The sequence below is a fragment of the Aulonocara stuartgranti genome (genome assembly GCF_965226115.1).
Source record: "Aulonocara stuartgranti genome assembly, chromosome: 11".
Lineage (NCBI taxonomy): Eukaryota > Metazoa > Chordata > Actinopteri > Cichliformes > Cichlidae > Aulonocara > Aulonocara stuartgranti.
This window is the reverse complement of record NC_138947.1, coordinates 6,097,528-6,119,954: the sequence shown is the minus strand read 5'-3', so window position 1 is coordinate 6,119,954 and position 22,427 is coordinate 6,097,528. Positions and strand designations below refer to the sequence as shown.

General features: G+C 40.1%; 1 protein-coding gene across 1 annotated transcript in view; it reads left to right on the top strand.

Annotated features, from left to right (window-relative positions):
• thsd7ab (thrombospondin, type I, domain containing 7Ab) overlaps nt 1–22,427 on the top strand; it is a 223,722-nt gene that overhangs the window by 184,738 nt on the left and 16,557 nt on the right. Inside the window, exons 19-23 of the mRNA XM_082550502.1 lie at nt 184–299; nt 863–980; nt 5,299–5,444; nt 7,105–7,279; nt 20,271–20,444. Of these exons, the coding sequence (XP_082406628.1) occupies nt 184–299; nt 863–980; nt 5,299–5,444; nt 7,105–7,279; nt 20,271–20,444 (729 nt within the window). The remainder of the gene's footprint in view (nt 1–183; nt 300–862; nt 981–5,298; nt 5,445–7,104; nt 7,280–20,270; nt 20,445–22,427) is intronic.

Genomic DNA, 22,427 nt, shown 5'->3' with positions numbered 1-22,427 from the left:
TTCCAAACACTAGGAAGAGGTATGCCACTGGGTATAAGGTGACTTCTTCAAAGGGGGTCATGGCAAATTGCTGTTCGTAGGCACAAACAGCAGTGCCGTCTTTAGCGGTGATTCTCAATATTTGTGTTAATAATTTTAATGTTAAAACTAGTAAAATTGTGAATATGTTTTGTTTCTCTTCAGACTGGAGTACGTGTCAGCTGAGTCCAAACGCTGTCTGTGGCGGCGGCATCAAAACCCGGATGCTTGACTGCGTTCGCAGCGATGGCAAATCGGTGGATATAAAATTCTGTGAAGAGGTGAGACTGGAAAATCCTTCAGGTGTTTGCTTTTGGACCTTCCCTTTTTGTTTCTTGGAAGAATCCAATTTTACTTTCTTTGTTTGACACTCTAATTTCTTTTCTTAATGACGTGATCACATAACTCATTAAAATATATTATCGCACCGTTCCAGTACTATTCAGCCCGAAGCAACATGAAATATTTAAGAATATTCCCATGCAGAGATTGTTGTCGTTGCTTCTGCCTGGGCGTTTTATTCATTCATAATGTGTCAACTCCATGTAATTGTAGCCGGCGGGCTGTGGCAGAGCCTTCCCCACAGCTATTTAACCCTTGGCCCACTTCATCATCTGGCTCATTCACAAAAACACACTGTGTCAGGATGGTTTTCACAGCAGCCTTTATAATCCAATTCAGCTGGCCGGAAACCTGCCCTTTCCCAGAACAGAGACTTCTGGGAGTTGCAGTACTGAGAGGTCAAGTCAGTGTCTGACCATAGCAGATTGAGTTTGCAGCGTAATGATTGGTTGTCTGTTATGTGAATGATTTGATGATGTGCTGTTTGAAACATGTGCTGCAGATGAATTTGGAGAAGAAGTGGCAGATGAACATCTCCTGTGTGGTCGAGTGTCCTGTCAACTGTCAGCTGTTGGAGTGGTCGGCCTGGTCAGAGTGTTCACAGACCTGCGGTCTAGAAGGTGAGAATTTCACACACACGTTTTTGTCCCGAGCAGCTTCCAGTGCCATCAAAATCCAGGAGTATGAAATCGGTAACCTTTCACGAACAAGACAACTTTTCTAAACACTGCGCCTCCTTTTCATCATTAATTGCACATTAATCTTACTGATTTACTTCCGTTGCTCTTTTCAAGTGCAATAATGAGATTACACTGGAGTAAAGGCAAATGCCAACATAAACAAGTAAACGAGATAAATAAGTTCAGGCAAAATAATGAAGCACATATACGTTTAAGATGGTCTATAAATGTTTTAAGACGTGTTATAAAAGAGGATGCCAGATTGTAAAGTTGCACTTCAGTCTTAATGGCAAATGGCCAAACATAGATTCTTGAATTTGCAACAGACGACTAAAGCTAAAACAGGTGAAACACAGGCTCCTGACGCACACTTGTAATTCACCTGGTAGAGCAGATGGCCCAGGTACCATGTATCCCATTTGCTGTCTGTCACTCATGCTCTCTCCCCTCACTTTTCTGTCTGTGCTACACTGTCCTATCAAATAAAAAATAATGACCATTTCCAACCACCTTACATTCCTGTTGCTTTATCTATATTTACCATTTATCTGTTGAAAAAACAAGATCCAACTGTGATAACAGAGCTATTATTGTTTTTACCTCCTTAGTCCGTCTTTACTGTAGCAAGAACTGCCAAACAAGCAGTTTTTAGTACTTAGTACTATGTCTACCCATCCATCTGTGTGTCTGTCTGTGCAGGATGCAGTTTTATGTAAACTCTTGGCAGCTTTACCAAACTTTACAGGTGTGCATTTGAAATCAAAACGTGGGCCAAGTTTATTGATAGGTGTAGTCTAAAAACTCATTGTTCCCACAGCTGGTGTGACCACATATTGGAGTGTGGTCAATTGTGTACATGTGTGTGGTGCATTTAAAAAAATGTAACTGTAGGAGAGGATTTTTTTTTCTTGCAGAGTTTGAGATATTCCTTATTTATCTGATACTAGGCCCTCACACGTCATCTGAAACAAGCCATTTAAGCTTCTCCTCCTCCCTTTCTTATGATTTACTGGCTCCCACAAACAGAAGAGAAGAAGTGTTTATGAGATGACCATGTGAAGGAAATGTATGCTCACTGATGTACAGAGTCAGGAGGAATAAACTGTCTGAAACAGGGAATTACTTGTAGAAACACTGACCTTTGAAACTGGCCATGTTTAATGTCCCCAAGTGTAACTATATGTAACCAGTGTGTAACAAAAATACTAGAGGATGCCAAACTGCAAAAGGAGGATGGGTAACCACAATGAAGACACATCTGCAGAAATGATGGAACAATGTTCTGGTTGTATTAAAATGTTGTGCTTTGTATCACAACCAACAACAATAATCAAAATGATGTGCATGCACAGAGACCGAGAAAGTAAAATAAAGTCAGACCAGGGTCTTTTAAATGTCAGTGCTATCCAGTTCACGCCTGCTGGCTTATCTGGGCAGTTTATTAGTGTGAAATTAGCCAAACAAAGGATGGATGTTTTGCACAGTCTGTCCTACCACAATTTAGGGAATTAGATTGAGTTCCATATGAGCTGTGGCTCGACACCCATTGTAATAAAAGATCAGCGTACTTCTATGGATTTCCAGAAGGTCTGTGGACTCTCAGTTTGTTTAATTTGGGGTTTTTTTTTTTAATCTCCAACTACAAAAGAAACCTGACCTAGGAGCAAGGTCAGAGTTATTTCACATGCATGCTGATGTGGGACTAAGCAGCCTTACCAGTGTAACCAAAATGGGAACAGTTAAAGGCGGGACAAAAAATTCTATTGATTAAAAATTAAATTATCCATCCAGGTCAGAAACTAATGATAAATAAATAACAAAAACCAAATTACTAATTCCTACAAAAAGTTTCTACTTCTGTTTCTTACTGTGGGCTACATACATGTTATGTACACATGGTACCAAAGCGTGTATTTGGGAGACACGCATCTCAGACATTTCCAAATGTAGCTAGCTAGAAAAACTCCCACAAACAAAGCAGAGGGAGTCTTTATTTAAGTCAAAGTTACTGTGTTATAGTCTTTCCAAATGACCATAGAAAATTTGTCGTCCTGTTGCCTAGTTGTTGTTCCAGGAGTTCACACAATTGATTCTGTCCCATTATATGTTCCTGCTCCTCAGGGCCGAGGGAGCCCTTTGAAGAAAGGGCGCTACAGCAATAGTTGGTAAATCAAAAGGAATAAGATAAAAAAAGTTTTTTTTTACAAAAAATAAAAAAGGGCAAAGGCGGGGACCTTATTTGATGTGCGTTTTTTCTGTGTATGTGTGGGGGAAGTTTTTTTTTTTTATTGGAGTGGGATATGAAATTGTACAGTTTGCGTGTCAATGTGTGGGAACGCTGGTTGTTTTATGTGTTGAAAGCCAATGTAGGTTGGTAAAGGTGGATTTTGAGGTGAGCACTTTGCTGGATTGTCAGTGTGAAAATGTAAGTGGAATATGCAACAAATGGAGGGCTGTGAGAGTTGAGAGTGGGCAGTTTAAAGCAGGTAGACAGGAAGGTTGCTTTTAGAAACGTGTGTGAAGGGCTTCTATGTCGAGTCTTTCAGTTAATTCATAGCATCAATTCTGCACTTAAATCAAATGGTCTCCGGGGTTCTGCGATGAATTGGATTTATTTAAAGAGGTTTTTCTGATTGATGTGGAATAAAAGCCTTTTTACTCAAGTTGACCAAGAACCAATCAAGATGGTAAAGGGAAAAAAGGTGCAGTATTTCATGCCATTTAGAAACTCCTGCTCTGTTAAGTGAAGTGCTATTGTGCGCCGTAGGATTAATTTAATACATTCAAAACAAACGCATACACATGAATTTAAATGAGCTGTTTATAGAAGGAATGGATGACTGCTGTGTGGCACACCACAATGGTCACTGCATGTGTTTCTGTGTTTAGCTTATTGTTCAGGGGGGGAAAAGTCTCTTTGAACTTTGCATTAATTGTATTATTTTATCAAGAAACCAAGAGCTCCAGAGGCTTTGAAGAAAAAAAAAAACCCTCCTGATATTAATTTTCTCTCATGCTGGTAAAACAAAATGCTCAGATTTCAGTGCTGGGGTGGAGAGTTTTCAACACAGGAACCTGTTGTTCTACTTCAGTTCTACTTAAACAAGTAAAAGTGACTTTCTTTGCTTCAACTTCTCATATGAAGTAAATCTTTACTTCACAATGTAGCGTCTTTATACTATTGACATTGTTAAACTTTGGATTGGTTCCCTATAAGCCTCACTTTCCCTATACTGTCTGCTGCTGAAAACATTTCAAGGGGGAAACAATGTCAAGCAAAACAGTAAAGGGACAGGAACTTTGTTTTTCCCAGAAGGAAAGGGTCCAGTGGATGTCCTGCCCCAATCAGGCTGACTGCCACCCCAACCCCAGTTAGCCCACCACTGCAGCATGTGTAGTAGGCCCTGGGCTGCTTAGAGAAATAGGAGAATGTGACAGCAGTGTTTGCAATGTGCACCATTAGTGGACGCACGGTCAAACATACCTGCCTTCAGTGATGCAAACCAGAACACAAACATTGGTTCATGACAGTTGTAAAACTGAGAAGATTATGCTACTGCACTGACTTTGTCAAGTCTTCCAAAAATCAAGAGTGAATAGTTTTCTGCGCTAAAGGAACGACAACAGCACAAACACAAGCAAGAGTAACCCACATTAAAGGTGGTTCCATATAATTTTGGGACTGCCCCCTGGTGACAGTACACAGCAGCAACATTTAGACAATGGTCTGCAAAACTCTGCATAACGTCAGCGCACAACATTAACACCAAATGGCTGGAACAATATCGTTACTCCTGGTGATTTAAGCTCATTACTTGGACATCTTTAGAAGGAAAAACTGCACTGTATGCCGTAGGGGTTTCATTTTCCATTCAGGATAACAATGATAATCTCGGCTGTGAAGGTTCTCAGTCATCCAGGTCATCGTAGTCAAAGGAGCTTGCAAAGAAAAGCGTCTGGACTTCTTTAAGTTGCTAATGATAATCTTGTTTCCTTTCACAGTAGGGAACACATTTTGAAGTGGAGAAAGTCTTAAAAAAATCATGAATTGAACGTGCTTATGGGTGTGGAGATGCTCTAGGAAAAAATGACGGAACAAAAAGACAGACATTCACTCAATAAAGACAGTTCTGCGACACTAACCTATTTCCACTAGATCAACAAGTAACAAAATCCTGCTTATATAAAAGTCTAATGGGAGATCCACAGAAAACCAGAGATAAATTTAACCTTTTTTTTTTTCTTTTTTACTCTCCAGGTAAGATGTGGCGACAGCGGTCGGTGGTTCAGGCTTCTCAGGGCGATGGCCGACCGTGCCCTTCTCAGATGGAGCAGTGGAAACCCTGTCCTGTCCGACCCTGCTACCGTTGGCAGTACAGCCCCTGGTCTGAGTGTCGGGTAGAGGTATGTCAATACATATAAAAGTTATACCATAATCCAGGTACATTAAACATTAATAATTGTATCGACCTCTGTCAGCTACAAGAAATGGAGCTCAGGCACAGCTGAGATCAATACTCTAAAACAGTTTGAGCCAGAAGGTGGATTTCAGGAGGGTGAAGTCTAAGAACCTGATAAAAAATAATGGAGTCTTTAGTATTGATGAACAAGCTCATCATTTCCCCACTCATACGGTTATTTTGAGAGATGGACAGTAAAAAAAAAAATCAATCTAATGCATCTTTAATGCTGATGCATTACTGTAAACCAATACCTTTGCCAAGAAATTTGGCAGCCTGTACACTCAATTTTGCATCGTGTGGCACCGGGTCAGATTATTAAAAGCATCCAGTGCAATACTTTATGACATAAAGCAAAACTTTTCAAGAGTAAATGTGGTTTTATGGGGACACACAGAGACAGGTAATGTCATCTGTTACTAACATCCTTTGCTGCCCCTCACTTAAGTTGATCAAAAAGGAAGTGCTTATAACCTCTGCCTTCCTCGGCTGTGTGAGAGTGAGAGGCAGAGACAGTCGACATTTTATTAAATGCACTCTGCATTCACTTCAGAAAAAGGCAAACCATCCTGTGGGTGGTAACCTCTTATCAAACTCCAATCAGGACCCAGCCTGGAGGACTCCCAAATGATATTACCTAACTAAGCAAATGCAAATATTAGCAGAAAATGTATCAGATAGAATGATCCTGTGAGATATTTTGTTCTTTCATGAACAAATATAAAGGACAATTTAACTCCCACATGGGAAAGAGACTGAAAATATATGGGGAAGCTTATCTTCCTTATACTTTTATCTATTAAAATACATTTTAATAGATCTCTACTCATAAAACAAAACAGGACAATAACAATTCTTCATTTAATCCACCAGGATTTTTTCTCCATCCCTTCCACTCTTTAGTGTCCCAATAACGTCAAAACAAGAACAGCAGACACTCTGTACTGCCCGCCTGCCAATAGAAGGTTATTTCCAATACTGCTTTTGTGTTTTCAACGCCCTACCAGTCTTACCCACATAATAAAATCCACAAGGGCACTTTAACAAGTGGTCTACATGTGCAGTCCTGCATGAGATGCTATCCCTGACCTTAATTTTCTGCCTTTATCCGAGTGTGGAAAATGGTCCCCTTTAATCATTTGTTACAGTTCACACAATTTCCAGACGAATGACAGCTTAAAAAGTAGAGGTTTAACTCATCCATGTTTGTATTTGTGCTCTTTTGTTTCTGTAAAAATACAAACCGCTGTACATATTGCAAATATATAGAACATATTCTGTTCTAAGCAACAATACATTTCCAGGTCAGGTATGCTGCCTTGCTGAGAAGCTGGAGGTGTGCAGCTTAATGCCTGCAGCTTTTCATCCTACAGCTCAGCTCAGCGATGCTTTTTACTCTTCTCTTAAAATGTTTGAGACGCATAAACACTTTTTGTATTTGTTTGACTTTAGTTGATCTTTCCATCAATTCAAATGGCAGAAGTTGAATTTACTAGGATTATTAAACTGCCATCAGATTGCTGCAGGTTTGTGTGACACCCCCTTCCCTCACTGTGTTAACTCATCACCTTCTGTCTTCTTCTGTGGTGTTTATGTCCTGTCAGAATGTGGTTTGTGGACACGGCATGCGCTTCAGGAACCTGTCCTGCTTCGTGTCGGACGGCTCCAGCGATGGCGAGGGCAGCCTGGTGGACGAGGAGCTGTGCAGCAGCCTGGAGGTGGCTGTCGATGGAGACAAGCAGATCAGACTGAAAGAGAGCTGTGTCCTCCCATGTCCAGGTAATAATGCTGACTTCAAGGTTTCAGTGGTAATTATTTGTTGTTTGGGCTGCATGAGCAACCTTGGAAAGTCCAAACACTGAATAGAAGCAATTAGAAGCACAGTCCACTGTTATTAAAAAAAAGTTCTCTAATGAAAAAAATTTAATCAATTATGACTTTACTCTTACTTTACTTTACTTTAATTTTCTTTAATATTCTGTGACTGAAATAGCTCCTCCAAATCAGCTTTTTGCCACACAAAGTAATAGTAAGCTATGGCAGCAATATGCTGGATACTATTAACCTCAGTCTCTGTCAGTAAAACTGATCAGGCATGAAGTACCCACAAGGAGTCTATAGACTTTATGTAAAAGAGCCCCTTGATTTTTGGGTTTATTTTTTATTAGCATTTAGATTGTTGCTAGGTTGTTCTTTTGGATCCAGGAGTAATCAACTTTAAACCAGACGGTTATCAGTGCTAATTAGTGCTGGAAGGGCTATACCGCACAGCAATCTGCAATATTTTTCAGATAGTTTCATTAAAATAACTCCCAAAAGCACTAACACTGCAAACAGGAGGTCCAGTTCAATGACTGGAATTAGTCTAGCTGTGAGACCGAGCAGACAGCAATAACACATCTGTCAGTTAGAGGCCAAACTTTACCTGGACAGTTGATATGAAGGGGTGTGCTGTGCTGTGAACATGTTAATTTCATATCTGTGAAATTGGGCATTTTGACATAGGAGCCTACGGGGACTCTACACTTTTGGCGTCAGCCTCAAGTGGCCACCAGAGGAGCTGCAGTTTTCAGCACTTCAACCCCAGATGCTGCTAGCAGGAGACAAAGTTAGAAATAGCAATAGTTGCTAACATCAACATCACTTGAGTACTTGGATCGGTTGTCATGCGCTGAAGATGCTGATACAGATGTGTCAGTTAATCTAGCGTTCAGGTAAATACATGCTCATACATCATCATATCTGTAGAAGGTGTTTGAGACTAGTGTTTACTAATTATCTGTCTTCATTACCTGTCTATTAAAGCAGTGATTTAAGGCTTTAATCCACAGAGCAGTTTTCTATGCAAATCCTATGAAGCTCAATGTGATCAATGCTTATTGCTCCGAGTGTAAAAACACCCTCATCGTTCAGCTTTTACAATTTATGTAACGTCACTTCTTCCTCACAAACCAATCAGAGTCAAGAAGGGGTGGGAATTATGACATCAGCATTTTTAAAAAAAAATGGCAGAGGAGCTGTGCTTGTAAGACGGTGCACAGAGTGTTTAAAAGTGGCGCATGTGGACACTGAAACTGTTTTGTGTCGCTGCTCTCAGCTTCAACAAGTCACTCTCCATACACAGCACAGTCGACACTTCTCAGCAGTCTGATGTATACTACAGGGAAGCCATTATGAGCATTTAAATACACATTAAAACAAGCTTTGTTGTAACGTTTAAAAGCCAAGTGAATTGAAATGCCTAAATGTGTTTGGCAGTTGTTATTTGAGGTGCTGAAAGTTGGTCTTTTGCGTGTGGGTTTGGTCTCAGCATTACCTCGAAACTCTAACAGAGCTCACTATCTATCATGACCTCTAAAATGAGAAGCAGCAGCATAGCTCAAGTCAGAATAAATGGACTACATTATGACCAAAGCTTTGTCTAACTGTGTTTTTTTATGGGAGTTTCATTTACTTTTGGGTTCTCTACTTCATCGCCTGCATCAGCTTAGAGAGCACTCTTGTCTTCTCTGCTTTTTCAAATCATGACAGCTGTACTCTGGATATGTGTGGGTTTTCGATTCACTTCATAGTTTCTATCATTTTCTCCAATTTCACAAGGTATCTATCTCCAGCTGTAAGTCACAGCTGCTTCTTTTCACCTCTCGCAGCACACGAGAAGAGTAAAACACGCTGAGGTTATCGTTAGAACAACAGTCAAAGGGCGATCGCTCACAGTCCTCCCCAGAGCAAAGCCCTGCTAGTATGTTGAAGTGTCCGGCCAAGCCAGAGGCACAGCCGTCAGGAACTGGTTCATGTGGAACGCACAAAATATTTGGACCACCTGCTCTTCCAGTGAAATAGACAGAGAGGAGAATCTAAATGAAAGCTGTGACCCCTACAATTCAATTGATTCCATTTGTACAGCAAAGAAACCTAGAAGTAAAAATTATTTGAACACACTCACACATACAGTGAGAGAGATAAAATAATAGTAAAAAAAAAAAAAAAAGGTGCAATCAATAATCTGTGTGGGCGAGATAACAAAAGATCCTCAGGGCTTGAAATAAAAAGACAAAATGGCAAGCCAAGATACGACTGCACAATCTGCTGTACGGAGACGTGTAGATTTTATTCATTTATTCACCTCACGTATGAATGGAGATGCTGATTAAGAGGAGAATAGATTGAAGATGTATTTGTGTTTTGATTGTAAGAAAGGCTTGGGTGAAACGTGGCGCAGCAGCAGAGGCATGAGCCAGCTAAAATGGTGCATCTCATACACAAAGGCTGCTCGAATTGATTTATGTACGCCGTTTAAAATTGTTAAATAAGTCCAGACAATAAAAGGTCAGGAAAATTCAACCCATGAGTAAAAAGAGAGAAACAAATAAGGCCTTTATTGAGGCATTAAGGGCAACACGAGCTTCACTAGTGGGCTCAAATCTCCTCCTCCAACTGACAAAAGTGGCTTTGTACACACTTAAATACACACTAGATACAGGGTGGGGCATTGTGAGAGAACAGATCTGAGGCAAAAAGCATCCTCTTGATAAAAACGAATGCCTTCTTAGGCAGCCTGTTCATTAGCCTACAAAAATGGAAAGATCAAGTTTAACGGGAAATAGCTGGAAATCCGCAATTACTCTTGGTGGTTAAAGCGGGTGCCTGGAAACGCTTAACGATCGAACTGCCCTTTTGGTCTTAAATTTCATTTAAAGTGGCATTAAAAAGTCTTACATTGCTTGCTTATACCTGTAGATACCCTGATTACTTGAAGGCAGCACTCTGGGATGATAAATAAATGAGTTTGCCAAGTGTATTGTTATCCCTGATTATGTTGGTTGGAGCTGTAAACTTAGCCAAATCCAATAAAGAGCAGGAGAGAGGAACTAATCATACCATGACTTCGATTGCATCCAGGACCAACAGGCCTTTTTTTAATATAACCTCTGATCTCACAATGGACTTAGCTGAATAATGATTTGGAAGTGACAAGTGGCTTCTATTTAAGGCCGTAAGCTAATTAGATGTACACGGCAAAGAGTTCGAAGTGCAGTACTGTTTATTCTTACTCCTTATTCTGTTAAGGTTTTAGTTCAGGAAAGAATTCAAAATGGCAAACCCCACTAAATCCTTCCAATGTAACTCGAGCATGTGAAAGAGTCCAAAGCTTTGCTGGTCACAGCTGTTTTCAAAGATGGCTTACAGTTTAGCTTATAAACATTAGACCAAACCGACATTACCTGCTGATCTGTCCGCCACTGACTGATGTCCCTCTGGTCCCAGCATCTATATTTGTTCCACTTTTAACAGTAATACACAAAACTCTGTTTAGTCTGGTCTTTACCCCTGATGTGAACTCGGATCCAGTAACTCCAAAAACATTAATAACCTCCGACCCCTTCAAAAATGTCAACATCCATTGAACTCTACTGTCAAAAATCCACCAGTCTCAATCAGTATGGCACTTTTAAATATCCGCTCTCTGTTGAACAAGTCTTTTATTATTAATGATTTAATTTTAGATAATAAACTTGATTGTTTATTTTTAACTGAAACATGGCTGGGTTCAGATGCACAAGTTGTTCTCACTAAGGCCTCCCACCAAATTTCAATTTCTCTTTTTCTATTAGAAGTGGTAAGAGAGGTGGTGGGACTGCATCTTTAACCAACAACACACTCACCACCAAACAAATTTTATTTGACCATTTTACCACTTTCGCTATCTAACCTCTGAAGTGGCTGCAAATTTTACCAAGGTTTTAGACGAATGCCCCCCTGTGATTTTACCTGCACCCTATGATTTTATTTTTAATCATTTTAACAGCCAACTGAAGAAAAGCCTTGACTCCGTTGCTCAATTCACCACTAAAAAGATTAACGTAAAACATGCATCACCCTGGAGAAACAAAGGAGTCAAAAAACTCAAAAGAAATTGCAGGGCCGCAGAAAGGAGATTGAGGAAAAATAAAAATGCAATCAACCATGAAATACTTTGCGAGCAACAATGTACAATAATACATTAAGGAATTCAAGAAATTCATACTTCGCCAAAATAATCAGTAATAACAAAAATAATCCCAAGGTCCTCTTTTCCACCATATATCATTTATTTAACCCTGATTTTAACAGCTCCCAAAGAACCCCCACAGACTCGCTCTGTGAGCAGTTTGCAGACCACTTCAGGGGAAAGATCAGCGCCATCAGATCTGATATTTTATCTTCTCGCGATATGATTTTAAACACATCTGAGGGCTCGATTGTACCTGAGGAGACACTGGACAGCTTTGTCCTGGTTAATGCTGAGAACCTTAACCCTTGTATGGTGTTCGGGTCTGTGAGACCCGTGTTCAGTTTTTTTCAAAAGAAAAATTAAACAATTAATTATTTTTTCACGTGTAAATGTGTTGTGTCTTTCCACTCACTCCACTTGATTATAACTGATTTATTTATAACATTTTATATAAAAGAAAAACAAGAAGCACATTAATTCATAAATGTGATCTAACAAAGGTAAAGGGAAAAAATTAACCATGTTTGCTGTTCATATGTCTTGTAATTGGGATGAAGTAAACATCTGTTGAGTAATTTAACATAAAATTGTTTGATAGTGTTAATTTGGAAAGCCAAAACTCTAGCGGGTCCACCAGACCCATGAACACTGGCTGAGTAACAAAAATACGAACACCACACAAGGGTTAAGAAAGTTTTCTCCACAGTGAGACCCACCACATGTCTTTTAGATCCAATCCCCTCTTCACTTTTTAAAACACTTTATGGATATGATACATGATGAATTGCTCTCTTCGTTGGGTGTCTTCCCTGCTGCCTTTAAAACGGCGGTGGTGAGGCCCCTTCTGAAGAAGAGCAATTTGGATTGTAATGATTTTAATAACTACAGACCTGTATCCAACTTACCATTTTTAAGTAAAATTTTAGAAAAACTTTTTTTTTTTTTTTTACTCAGATTAATGTTTTTTTTTAAATGATAGACAGATCCTGGAGATATTTCAGTCTGGATTTAGGGTGAACCACAGCACAGAGACTGCTCTCCTAAAGGTTCTAAATGATCTTAGATGTAACTGGGACAAAAGCTCTCAGTCCTGGTGCTACTGGATCTAAGCGCAGTCTTTGATACAGTAGACCACGCTATTCTTTTAAACAGACTGAAACACATGGTGGGCCTCTCTGGTGCTGTACATAACTGGTTCACTTCCTATCTCTCAGACAGAACTTTTATGGTGAGTATGGATACATGCTCCTCTAAGATCCATAAAATGACATGTGGTGTGCCCCAAGGGTCAGTTTTAGGCCCTGTACTTTTTAATTTGTATATGCTCCCTCTCGGCAGTGTCATCAGGAGGCATGGAGTGAACTTCCACAGTTACGCTGATGACACGCAGCTGTACATCTCCGTGTCTCCTGATGACACCAGACCAATGGATGTCCTTTTTAACTGTATTTTAGATATAAGATCTTGGATACCATACATACCACCTTTATTTATAAAGCACTTTAACATAAAACCAGAGTTCACAAAGTGCTGTACATGCTAATAGCATAAGTAAAGAAAATTAAAATGAGGATAAGATAAGATAAAATAAATAACTAAAAAACTAAAATAAATTGAAACATGTTAAAACAAATCGAGTCAACCCCTCTAATCAATGCCAAAGGCTTCAGCGAATAAATATGTTTTAAGAAGACTTTTAAATTCAGAAAGAGAAGAGGCCTGCCTAACATGCAACCTATAAGATCTTGGATGGCAGAAAACTTTTTACAGCTTAACCAGGACAAGACTGAAGTTTTAATCATCGGTCCTGAGGCTCAGAGAGAGAAACTCTTGTCTAAATTAGAGGCATTTTCACTATGTCCTTTGCTACAAGTGAAAAACCTGGGTGTTATTTTTGACTCTGAGCTTGGTTTTATCCCACATGTTAAACATGTAACCAAAATTGGATTTTATGTTTTTGGCCATGATAATTATGTAATGAAAATGTGATATTGCGACAGCCATACCTAACATAATAGTTATCAAGCAGAGCGAGACCAAGTGTACCAAAAATAAGACCGAGGCTCTGAAGCTTTGGAGGATGCTTACACACTACGCTCGTTAGTGTGCCATGTGCACATGCATTTTCAGCATGGGTAGCCTCAGCGAGTAACAACCCCACAAATCTGGCAGTGTCAGCCCACAGTCGACCCGCACAGGATGACTTGTTTAATTTCGGTGACTGATTAGGTCTCTGCACAGTCTTTATGCTGTGCTGGACATCTGTTGTGATTTATGTGATATATGACCAAACAAAGCAAAACCTGTGAAATGTTAAACTATACACAGATGCAAGGTTTTGTATAATTACTATAGGACCTTGAATGTTTTATTCCTGTCTGGTTAGTGCACAGAGTCCAGCAGTCAGGGTGTGATTTAGCCACCTTTAAAAAAAAAAAAAAGACTCAGCCCAACCAGCTTTAAAGTCACAATCCATAGCATAGCCATTAAAATTGATTTTTCTGCGGTGTTTGCCTAATTAAAGTGACAAAACAATGGTTTTTCATAGTTATGCTTTATTTCCTTTAGCTGAAGAAGGAACTGGGAATATACACTTACCGGCCACTTCATTGGGTACACGTTCTGCTCCTTTTTGCCTTTAGAGCTGCCTTAATTCTTTATGACATATATTCAGCAAGCATCACACAGTTGCTGCAGAGTACAGTGCCCTTTGTAACACTGGACATAATCCTTCATAAAGGGTTGGACATGGTTAACAACAACTCTCTGCTGCTGTAGCTGACCTGCTTCAAGCTTCGGCGTGTTGTTTGTTCAGAGATGTTCTTCTTCATACCTTGGTTTTGACAAGTGTTTGAGTTACTGTTGCCCTTCTGTGTGTTTAGTGAACAAGCCATTCACACCCAGAGAACTGAAGCTCGCTAGTTAATTTCTTTTTTTTTTATTGAGTCTGTTTTATCCTTTTGTTTGGTGGCATGGTTTGGTCAGACCTCTGTCACAGAGAAAAACTCTCTAAATCAGATAGTGAGATGGTCCAGCCGTCTGATAGGTGAGCCACAGTCTTGTTTAGCGTCCCTGTACTCTAAGCTGGTACAGAGGATGGCTTTATCAATCCTTAAAAATGGTTCCCATCCTCTAAGGGGTGAATTTCAGCTTCTTCCCTCACGACGGAGGTTTCTATTTCCGAGATGCAGGACAAAGCGTTATAAAAATAGATTTGTCCCCGTTGCTGTCATTGAATTAAATAAGAACTGTTTTTGATTCGAAATATTAAAATTACTATATATGTGCCACAGTGAGGTTTATATCTTTACTAGGTATGTGTGTTTTTAAAGGGATGCCAAATGCTGTCATTTTTTCTGTAAAGCAAATTTACCTTGCCTATGGGTATAAATAAAGTTACCTTGACCTACCTTGACCTTTTCAGACCATTTTCCAGTGGTTGTGCAGCAATACCCCAGCAGATCAACAGTTTCTCAGATACACCATACCACATTCAAAGTCACTTCAAATTGATGTTCAGTTTTAACTTCAGCAAGTCGTCTTAGCCACATCTACAAGCCCAAATGCACTGAGCTTCTGCCATGTGACTAGTAGATTAAACATTTGTGTTAATGAGCAGCTGAACACGTGTACCTAACAAAGTGGCCAGTGAATGTATATTTAGTATATTTTCCTGTTGATTTGATCATTTTAATAAATAGTTGATGATTGTTGCTGCTAATGTAGAGCTCAGCTTTTAAAGGTTTCCTTGTAACAATAGAGCCATGCCCTATCACGCTGACACTTTTATTTATATCATAAAACACTGATTAAGTATTTATAGCCTGATGCATTTTGCCCTTTTTTGTTCACTGTGACTGTCAATGAACTTTAGTACTTTTTGGACAGATGTTCTCATAAATGTTTCCCAGCTGTTGAAAGGGCACGGTCTGCCATTTCCTCTCTTGGATGGCTTTTAAAATGAAATATCTGCAAAGTCGTAGAGCTTAGCAGCAATCAAAAACTGGGGGAGAATTTTGTTTATTCTTACTGTATGTGTACAGTACCGGTTAATTTAAAATCCCTTTGTTTACATTTGATTTAAATTAGGTCCAGTGCCAAAGTTGTTCTTATAGAGCACAGAAAAGACACACTGGGTATTTTGAAGTTGAGTAGCTTGCCTTCCCTTCCCTCTCCTTTATAACTTATACACCACTCTGCATGTTTAAAGTATTTTATCATTGGGCTTAAATACCCATAAACTAGGAGCTTTGCTGTTGTGACACACTTGTCACAATAAACTATCCATAAAAGGGAAAAGTTGCCCATGTCTCTTACAGTTTTTTCTGATTGCTTAAGCCCTTTTTTTGCAACTATTGGCTAATTTTGCAAAACTCTTCACACAAATAAGAAAACCTGTCACCCAATCATCAAAACATTGTAGTTCTCTTGCAAAAGCAAACACAGCTAGATTAACTCTTCACACCTTCGTAAAAATGGTGTTTCCGTATCAAACAGTACACACAAGCCATCATCTACTAAGCACACAATGCGCCAACTGCACACTGATGGTATGAATACAAAACACGTCTGGCTTTTGCTTTCTCTGTGCACAAGGTAGGCTATGTCAGTTTGAGCTCATACTTCTGTCATAGATCCATAAGCATAGAGGGATCCAAACTTCAAGTACTGGTGTTTATTCAAACACATCAAAACAAACACAAGTGTTTATTTCCAAGTATAGGATTATTTGCAATCGCCATAATGACTATATGGGTTACTTGGTCTGCAGTGAACATGCTTCCTCTGCCCCCTCCTCGTCTACCTCTTGCTCCTCCTTGTCCTTGTCGTCCTCTTCATCCTACTTCTTCACCTCCACGTCCTCTTCCTCGGCCTCCTCTACTTCTCACTCTTTCTGCTCCCTCCATTGTACTCCGCACACACAGCTTACCTGTATTATAGTGCTTAGGCTGATTGCAAAGTGAACTAATTATCTAAGAAAGTCTTCACATGTGAAAGTGTGCCAGACAGTTGGCAAATTAGTGTTAATGATAGCCATACATGTGTGTACTTTTGCTAGGAGTGTGTTGGAAATTTGGAAATTGAGTGTTGTGCAGTGAATTGTGCCTACAGTTTTGCAAAGTGTGTGTTACGAAATTGCAAACTGAGTGCAAAGCAGTTTTTGTGCTTTTAGTTTTGCAAACTCAGTGAGTGGTTTTGCTATAAGTCTGAATAGTTTTAGAAATTGTGCTACAGGAATCACAGTTAGTGTTTAGGCATTCGGTAAAAACTGTAATGGTTACATTATTAATCAGCAATAAATCCAGTCTCGTACACATTTTGCTATGTTAGGAAACAAAACTTTGTCCCAAATATGTGATCTAATTTTTGCAGTATGGAAATAAACTGATAAATTCTAAACACGTGGGCCGCCTAATAGCCTTGCGAGCAGTCTGAGAACACAGCTGTAGGATGTATACAGCTCATAAACACTTCTGCAGAGTGTTGTTTTAAAAGCCAAGATTGGGTATCCCAGGCCTCACCAGTGGTGGGTCCTTTCCTGCTGCACTAGAAGCACTTTTCCTGGAAGTAAATAGAAGTGGGTATTTAACATAAGCAGCAGTAACCATTTGTCTACAAAAGGAGTCATCAAAACAAAGTATAAGACAACAGACAAATAGTTTCTGGCAAAACTTCACTTACTTCCAAGGTGCAGGAACTAAATAAAAGTCTGAAGAGGTATTTTTTTCTACTACAGAAACTAGAAAAATGCAGACAAAACCACAACAACAAAGCGAAGGTGCTGGGTTGAAAACAATAGGGGGGGAAATCAACAGCTCACACACTAAATAAATGAGGAACTCCCCCCCCCTTTGACGTGATTTGCACATTTCAGTTTTGTGGCACTTCTGTTTCATGCGTCACAGGTGAAAGCACAGCAACAAAAGAAAAAAAACACCTGGTTATAGCTCCTCCGGCAAGCCCCCCTGTCTCCTCAGTCTTCTCACTGAGACTGAGATAGATTTCCAGGTCAGGGCAGAAGGACGGAGGAGATGAGGAGGCACAAAAGGAAAAAAAACACCAACTCAGATGAAATGCTAATCCTTTCTAGTCACATGGTTATTGTTTCTAATTTGAGCACGAGGATTGAGATGTAACCAAATCTGTCTCTACATCTTCAAACAGTTATGTCTGTCATTACAGTTAAAAAAAAAATTCTGTATACCAATAAAATTTTAAAAAGGAGGCGGGTTTCTTATAGTTTTTCTACCTTTTAAATAGTTTTCTGTAATATTTTTGTGAAGGTTACGAGCTGAAACGTATTTTTTGATCAATAAAACCGTTCTATATAAAGCGCGTGTTGCTGGATATTTTGACCTCTGAGGAGAAAAGCCTTCACAGGAGCCTGTTGACCACTCTTTGACTGACAGCTGATGTCTCGGCACCGCAGCGCAAAAACAGCAGAATGTCAGCTTAGGGCCAAAGATGTCACCCCTCACTGTAGCAAAAAAAATCTCACAGATGGGATTATCACTTCAAAAGCTTGCGTCTGATGAGTTGTTTTCAGGTTTGGTGATGGAGGCTTGTCAGATGCTGGGTTTGATGTAGCTTTGCAACGTGGAGCATAGCAGACAGGTGTGCTCTGCCCAGCAGCTGCTGGACTCCATCTGTCCATCAGGTCTGCAGGTTCAACAGTTTACTGTCCCTCCCACGTCCACAGCAGTGCTCTTCATTTTGTGAAGCGGCAGTCTTCATATTGTGCTGCACACAGAAGTGAACAGGAGCATTTCTTTTGGTTAAATAGGGCAAATCTACAACATTTCAATAAGAAGAGATGAGAAACCGAAGCCCCAATTTACGATTGAGCCAGATAACAGGAGTGTATTCTCACATGGTGCAGCTTAAACATAAATCTGTTATTTTCAGTGTCAGCAGTCCCTGAAGGGGGGATTATTGTTCCTCATGTCTGCCAAGAGACAAAATACAAATGTGGAGTTCATTTCCAAAGTGCTGTGTGTCTATTTTGGCTCGTCGTTGATCATTCATCATTCAATATCTCTACAATACAGTGGAAGAAACATGCAGCCCTTGTTTCAACCCACGACTAATTTTAAAGTATCTCAGTTTGAATTAATTTTATACTCTAAGTGTGGTGTGTGTTTCTCGCTAGTGGGATTTTTTTTCCATTTGGGAAGGGAAAAAAAGCGCTCATCAGATGGCTGCTGGTCCCTGAGATGGAAAACACTGAGAAACGGTGCCCTAGATAAAAAGTCAGTCCAGCCTCTTTTGCCAAACTGCAGGAGCACTGAAGTATCAAACAGCAATCAAAAGCACAGCCTGTTTTCTGTTCAGGGAGGTACTGTAGTGTGATTTGGGAGGAAATTCAAGGAGTTGCTTGTGCAAGACCCAGACTGGCATGGGAATCTAAGCAGGTTGCATCTCCACAGTCACAAATACACACACTTTCATGCACTGCAACCTTTGACCCACGTTCTGTTTCCCCCCACTGTTTGATAAGCTGCAGTTGTCAACTATGATCAAAACCAAGCCACCCTGCATCTCAAACTCGCGCCTTCCTTCTCACTAAACTCTTCAAAGCATCTTGACTATGATATATTTAAATATACATACATATTCTATATGCATCTCTGCAGCACACATCTCACCCAGATCATCCAGAGATAAACAGGTAAAGCGTCACTTCTGTGCTGCCAAAGAGAAAGATCAGATTTCTGCTGCAGACACCCACACTTAAGCTGCAATGCAGATATTTTTCTATAGCTTTTACAGTCAAAATGAGTCGAGGTTCAATAAGAGAGTGAAAATAAAACTAAAGTAATAGTAAACATTTAATGAAAGACAAAACACTGGAGTGAGGAGTGAAGTCTGGAGCTGAAGTTTGAGATATTACTGATCCTGTCCGCCTCAGCCTGAGGCAGGTCGAGGGCCCAGATAGCAAAAACATAGTAACCTTTTAGTCTCTTCACTCAAAATATACCAAAAGGGCCATCTGCCTGAGGATGTGATCCTGCACGTGGCCTTACAGGAAAAAAAAACAATTCGAGATTTGGCTCAAGGTCATAACTTGCAATACTGCACAGGTCATTTGGCAGTTACTTTAAAAAAATCCACATAACAGAGATGAGCTGCCAGATGGAAGTAGTTTCTCTGCACTGGTTTAATTTTTTGGACTGTGCATAAAGGATGGGGATGGTTTCCAGATCAAAGAAGTGCATCCAGCATTGAACCAGCATTACCTTTAATGGCCAGCAGGGGGCGCCTCTTGTGGTCGCGAAAAGTTCAATTTATCATAAAAGCACAAAAAATCTACTTTCTTGCCAAAAACGAATGATGTCATAGACTGTGACATCATTTACATTTGGTTAGACACTGAGATGGTAAAGGTAGCCCCAGGTCGTTCTCCAGAGTCATAAAATGCCATGGATGCAAATTACCACTTGACTGGTCAGCAGTAAATAAATGTAACCTTGTAATTCAGATTTTTATCTGTTAATCTGAATTTATTTTCACAGATGAAGAATGATGTAATGATGATATTACTCTGTGTGTTTAGGTAGTTTTCTAACTCTAAAATGTGCCAGAAATGTACATCAGAGAATAAAAACATAAGCAGTACAAGTTCATTGTTTTTTAAGGGAAGTGGGAATTATTTTTATTTTTGATGAATCATTGCTTGTTTTAATAATCTGTTAATTAAATGGAGTCTAAGGTGAATTCCTTTTAAAGTGAAGCAGTCACAGGAAAGCGACACGTGTTGTCTGTTCTTTGCTGCAGGTGAATGCTACCTGATGGAGTGGTCAGACTGGAGCTCGTGCGTCAACATCTGCGCCAAAGAGGCCGGCGTCGACTTTGCCTCGGTTCAGGTCCGCTCACGAGCCGTGCTCGCCCAGGAGCCTGAAAACCTGCTGCTCTGTCCTGACCAGGAGTGGGAGTCTCAGCCCTGCACAGGTGGAGAACACTTTGAAAAACATGACGGCTTCAACCTCTCCTGGCCAGAAAGTTTGACAAATTAACAGAAGCAAAGTCTATTTGAACAGTGAACTTTCTATGAATACAAATTAGCTTGCTGCAGCCCAGCAGCTCCAAACTTTGATGCATTTATTCCTTCTATTTATCCGCATATTCGTAATATTTACGGCGAGGGTAAACTGAAGTCAGTCTCGGGGTGTGAAAGGTTGAAGGCAGTGGAGAGCACGTCAGTGCATCAGAGGGTTAACGCAAAAAGACACTTACTTTCAGAGTCATACCCGCAGGCTGTTTAGGCCTCTATCTCTCTGCATTTGGACTGTCAGAGGAAAGAAACCTACTGAACAACAACATGCTGACATTGTGGGAAAGACAGATCTGACACAGGAGTCGCATAGATTTTCCTCCCTGGGAGGCATCAGTGCTAACCAGTGGGCTGCTTCCCTATCATGCCCGATACACAATCGAGAAGAAAAAGATACTAACTGCTACTGTTGGTCTTTCCCGTTATGCCGGGTCAATTGGTGCTCTCCCAGATGGGATTTCTCGAGTCAGATTTTCAAACGTTTGAAACCCAGATGCTCGTTTACAGTAGTGATCTCTGCGATTCCCTCTGCTGCATTAATCACCCATTAGATGCAGCATTGTGAATCACTACGACAAAACTCAACACACAGTGTACTGTAATTCCCCCTTACCTCCCTTGTTACTGTACACAGCCCACAGCAGTCTTCGCTAGCATGACCTGGTTTCACAGCTTCACTCAAGGCATGGGGGGAGGAGTGGCCCAGCCAAGACTAGTGGAGGCGGAGGAGGATGAGAGAGTGGAGGCAGGGAAGGAGAAGGCGGTGATGGAGAAAGAGAGGCTGGGGATGGAGGGACGGGAAGGTTTGATGTGAGGCTCCAGGCTTGAGAAAAACAAAAACAACACTGTTGTTCTGCTGTTAAAGTCGTTCTGTTTTACAGTATAGTGATTCTTACTGTGCTTTGTGTCTCCAGTATACGCAGATTGACAGAATGGCCAGCACTTTTACTTCAATGCAATAATCACAATAATTTGAAGAACAAAAACAACAAAGCTGCTCACTGCTTTTCAGCAGCTCCAGAGACGTAAAAGCAAAACCTTAATGAAACACTAGTCCCTCCATTTGTAGGCATTTAAATTTGAAATTTGCAACTTGAATCTGAATTTATAACAAGGTAAAAATCAGAGTTGGAGTTACATTTATTCTCCAGGAAACCAGAAACATGTGAGACTCATCGACACGTTCATTATGTTCAAAACTATTAGAAGGATTTTCTTCAGAAGATTTATTGATCACTCGTCAAAGGTCATTCTCATCTCGCAAAATTCACTTTTGGCTGTAGCTCAAGAATTCATCATCTCATTAAGCTGGTAAAATTTTGCAATAAAGAGATCGTTTGTTCATTTTGGGCATGTTAGTTTAATAGGTGATTCTAAATTGGCTGCAATGCCAATGCCTGGCTTTATATCTCTGGTATTCTTAGTGTACCAGAGATAGAAAGTATCCGTATCCACGCTGGACCAGCGACCTGTCCAGAGTGCAACCTTCTTCCAAAGTCGCAGGGATGGACTCAGGCTCACTGTGATCCTAGCTGGATAAGTGGTTATGGATGGATAAATAGGCAACAATAATGTTGGGTGCTCACTGTGCACACTGTGGTTATATAGATTTGTTTTGTGCTGCCTGATTGAACACATATATAAGGGATTTTGTGGCCATTGCAGCTTATTTGCAGAAACATCCATATTTGCAACATTTTTCTGCTTAAGCATTCAAACATAAACATTTTTTATGTTTGTTAAATCCCACAAAGTCCTCATTACAAATTTAACTTTGGACAAGTTTCAAATCTCAGTAAGTAAATAGAGTACATAATGGGTTTAAGACACGTTAGACTTTATTTCAGTGCTATAGTGCTCTATCACCACCAGCTGATTGG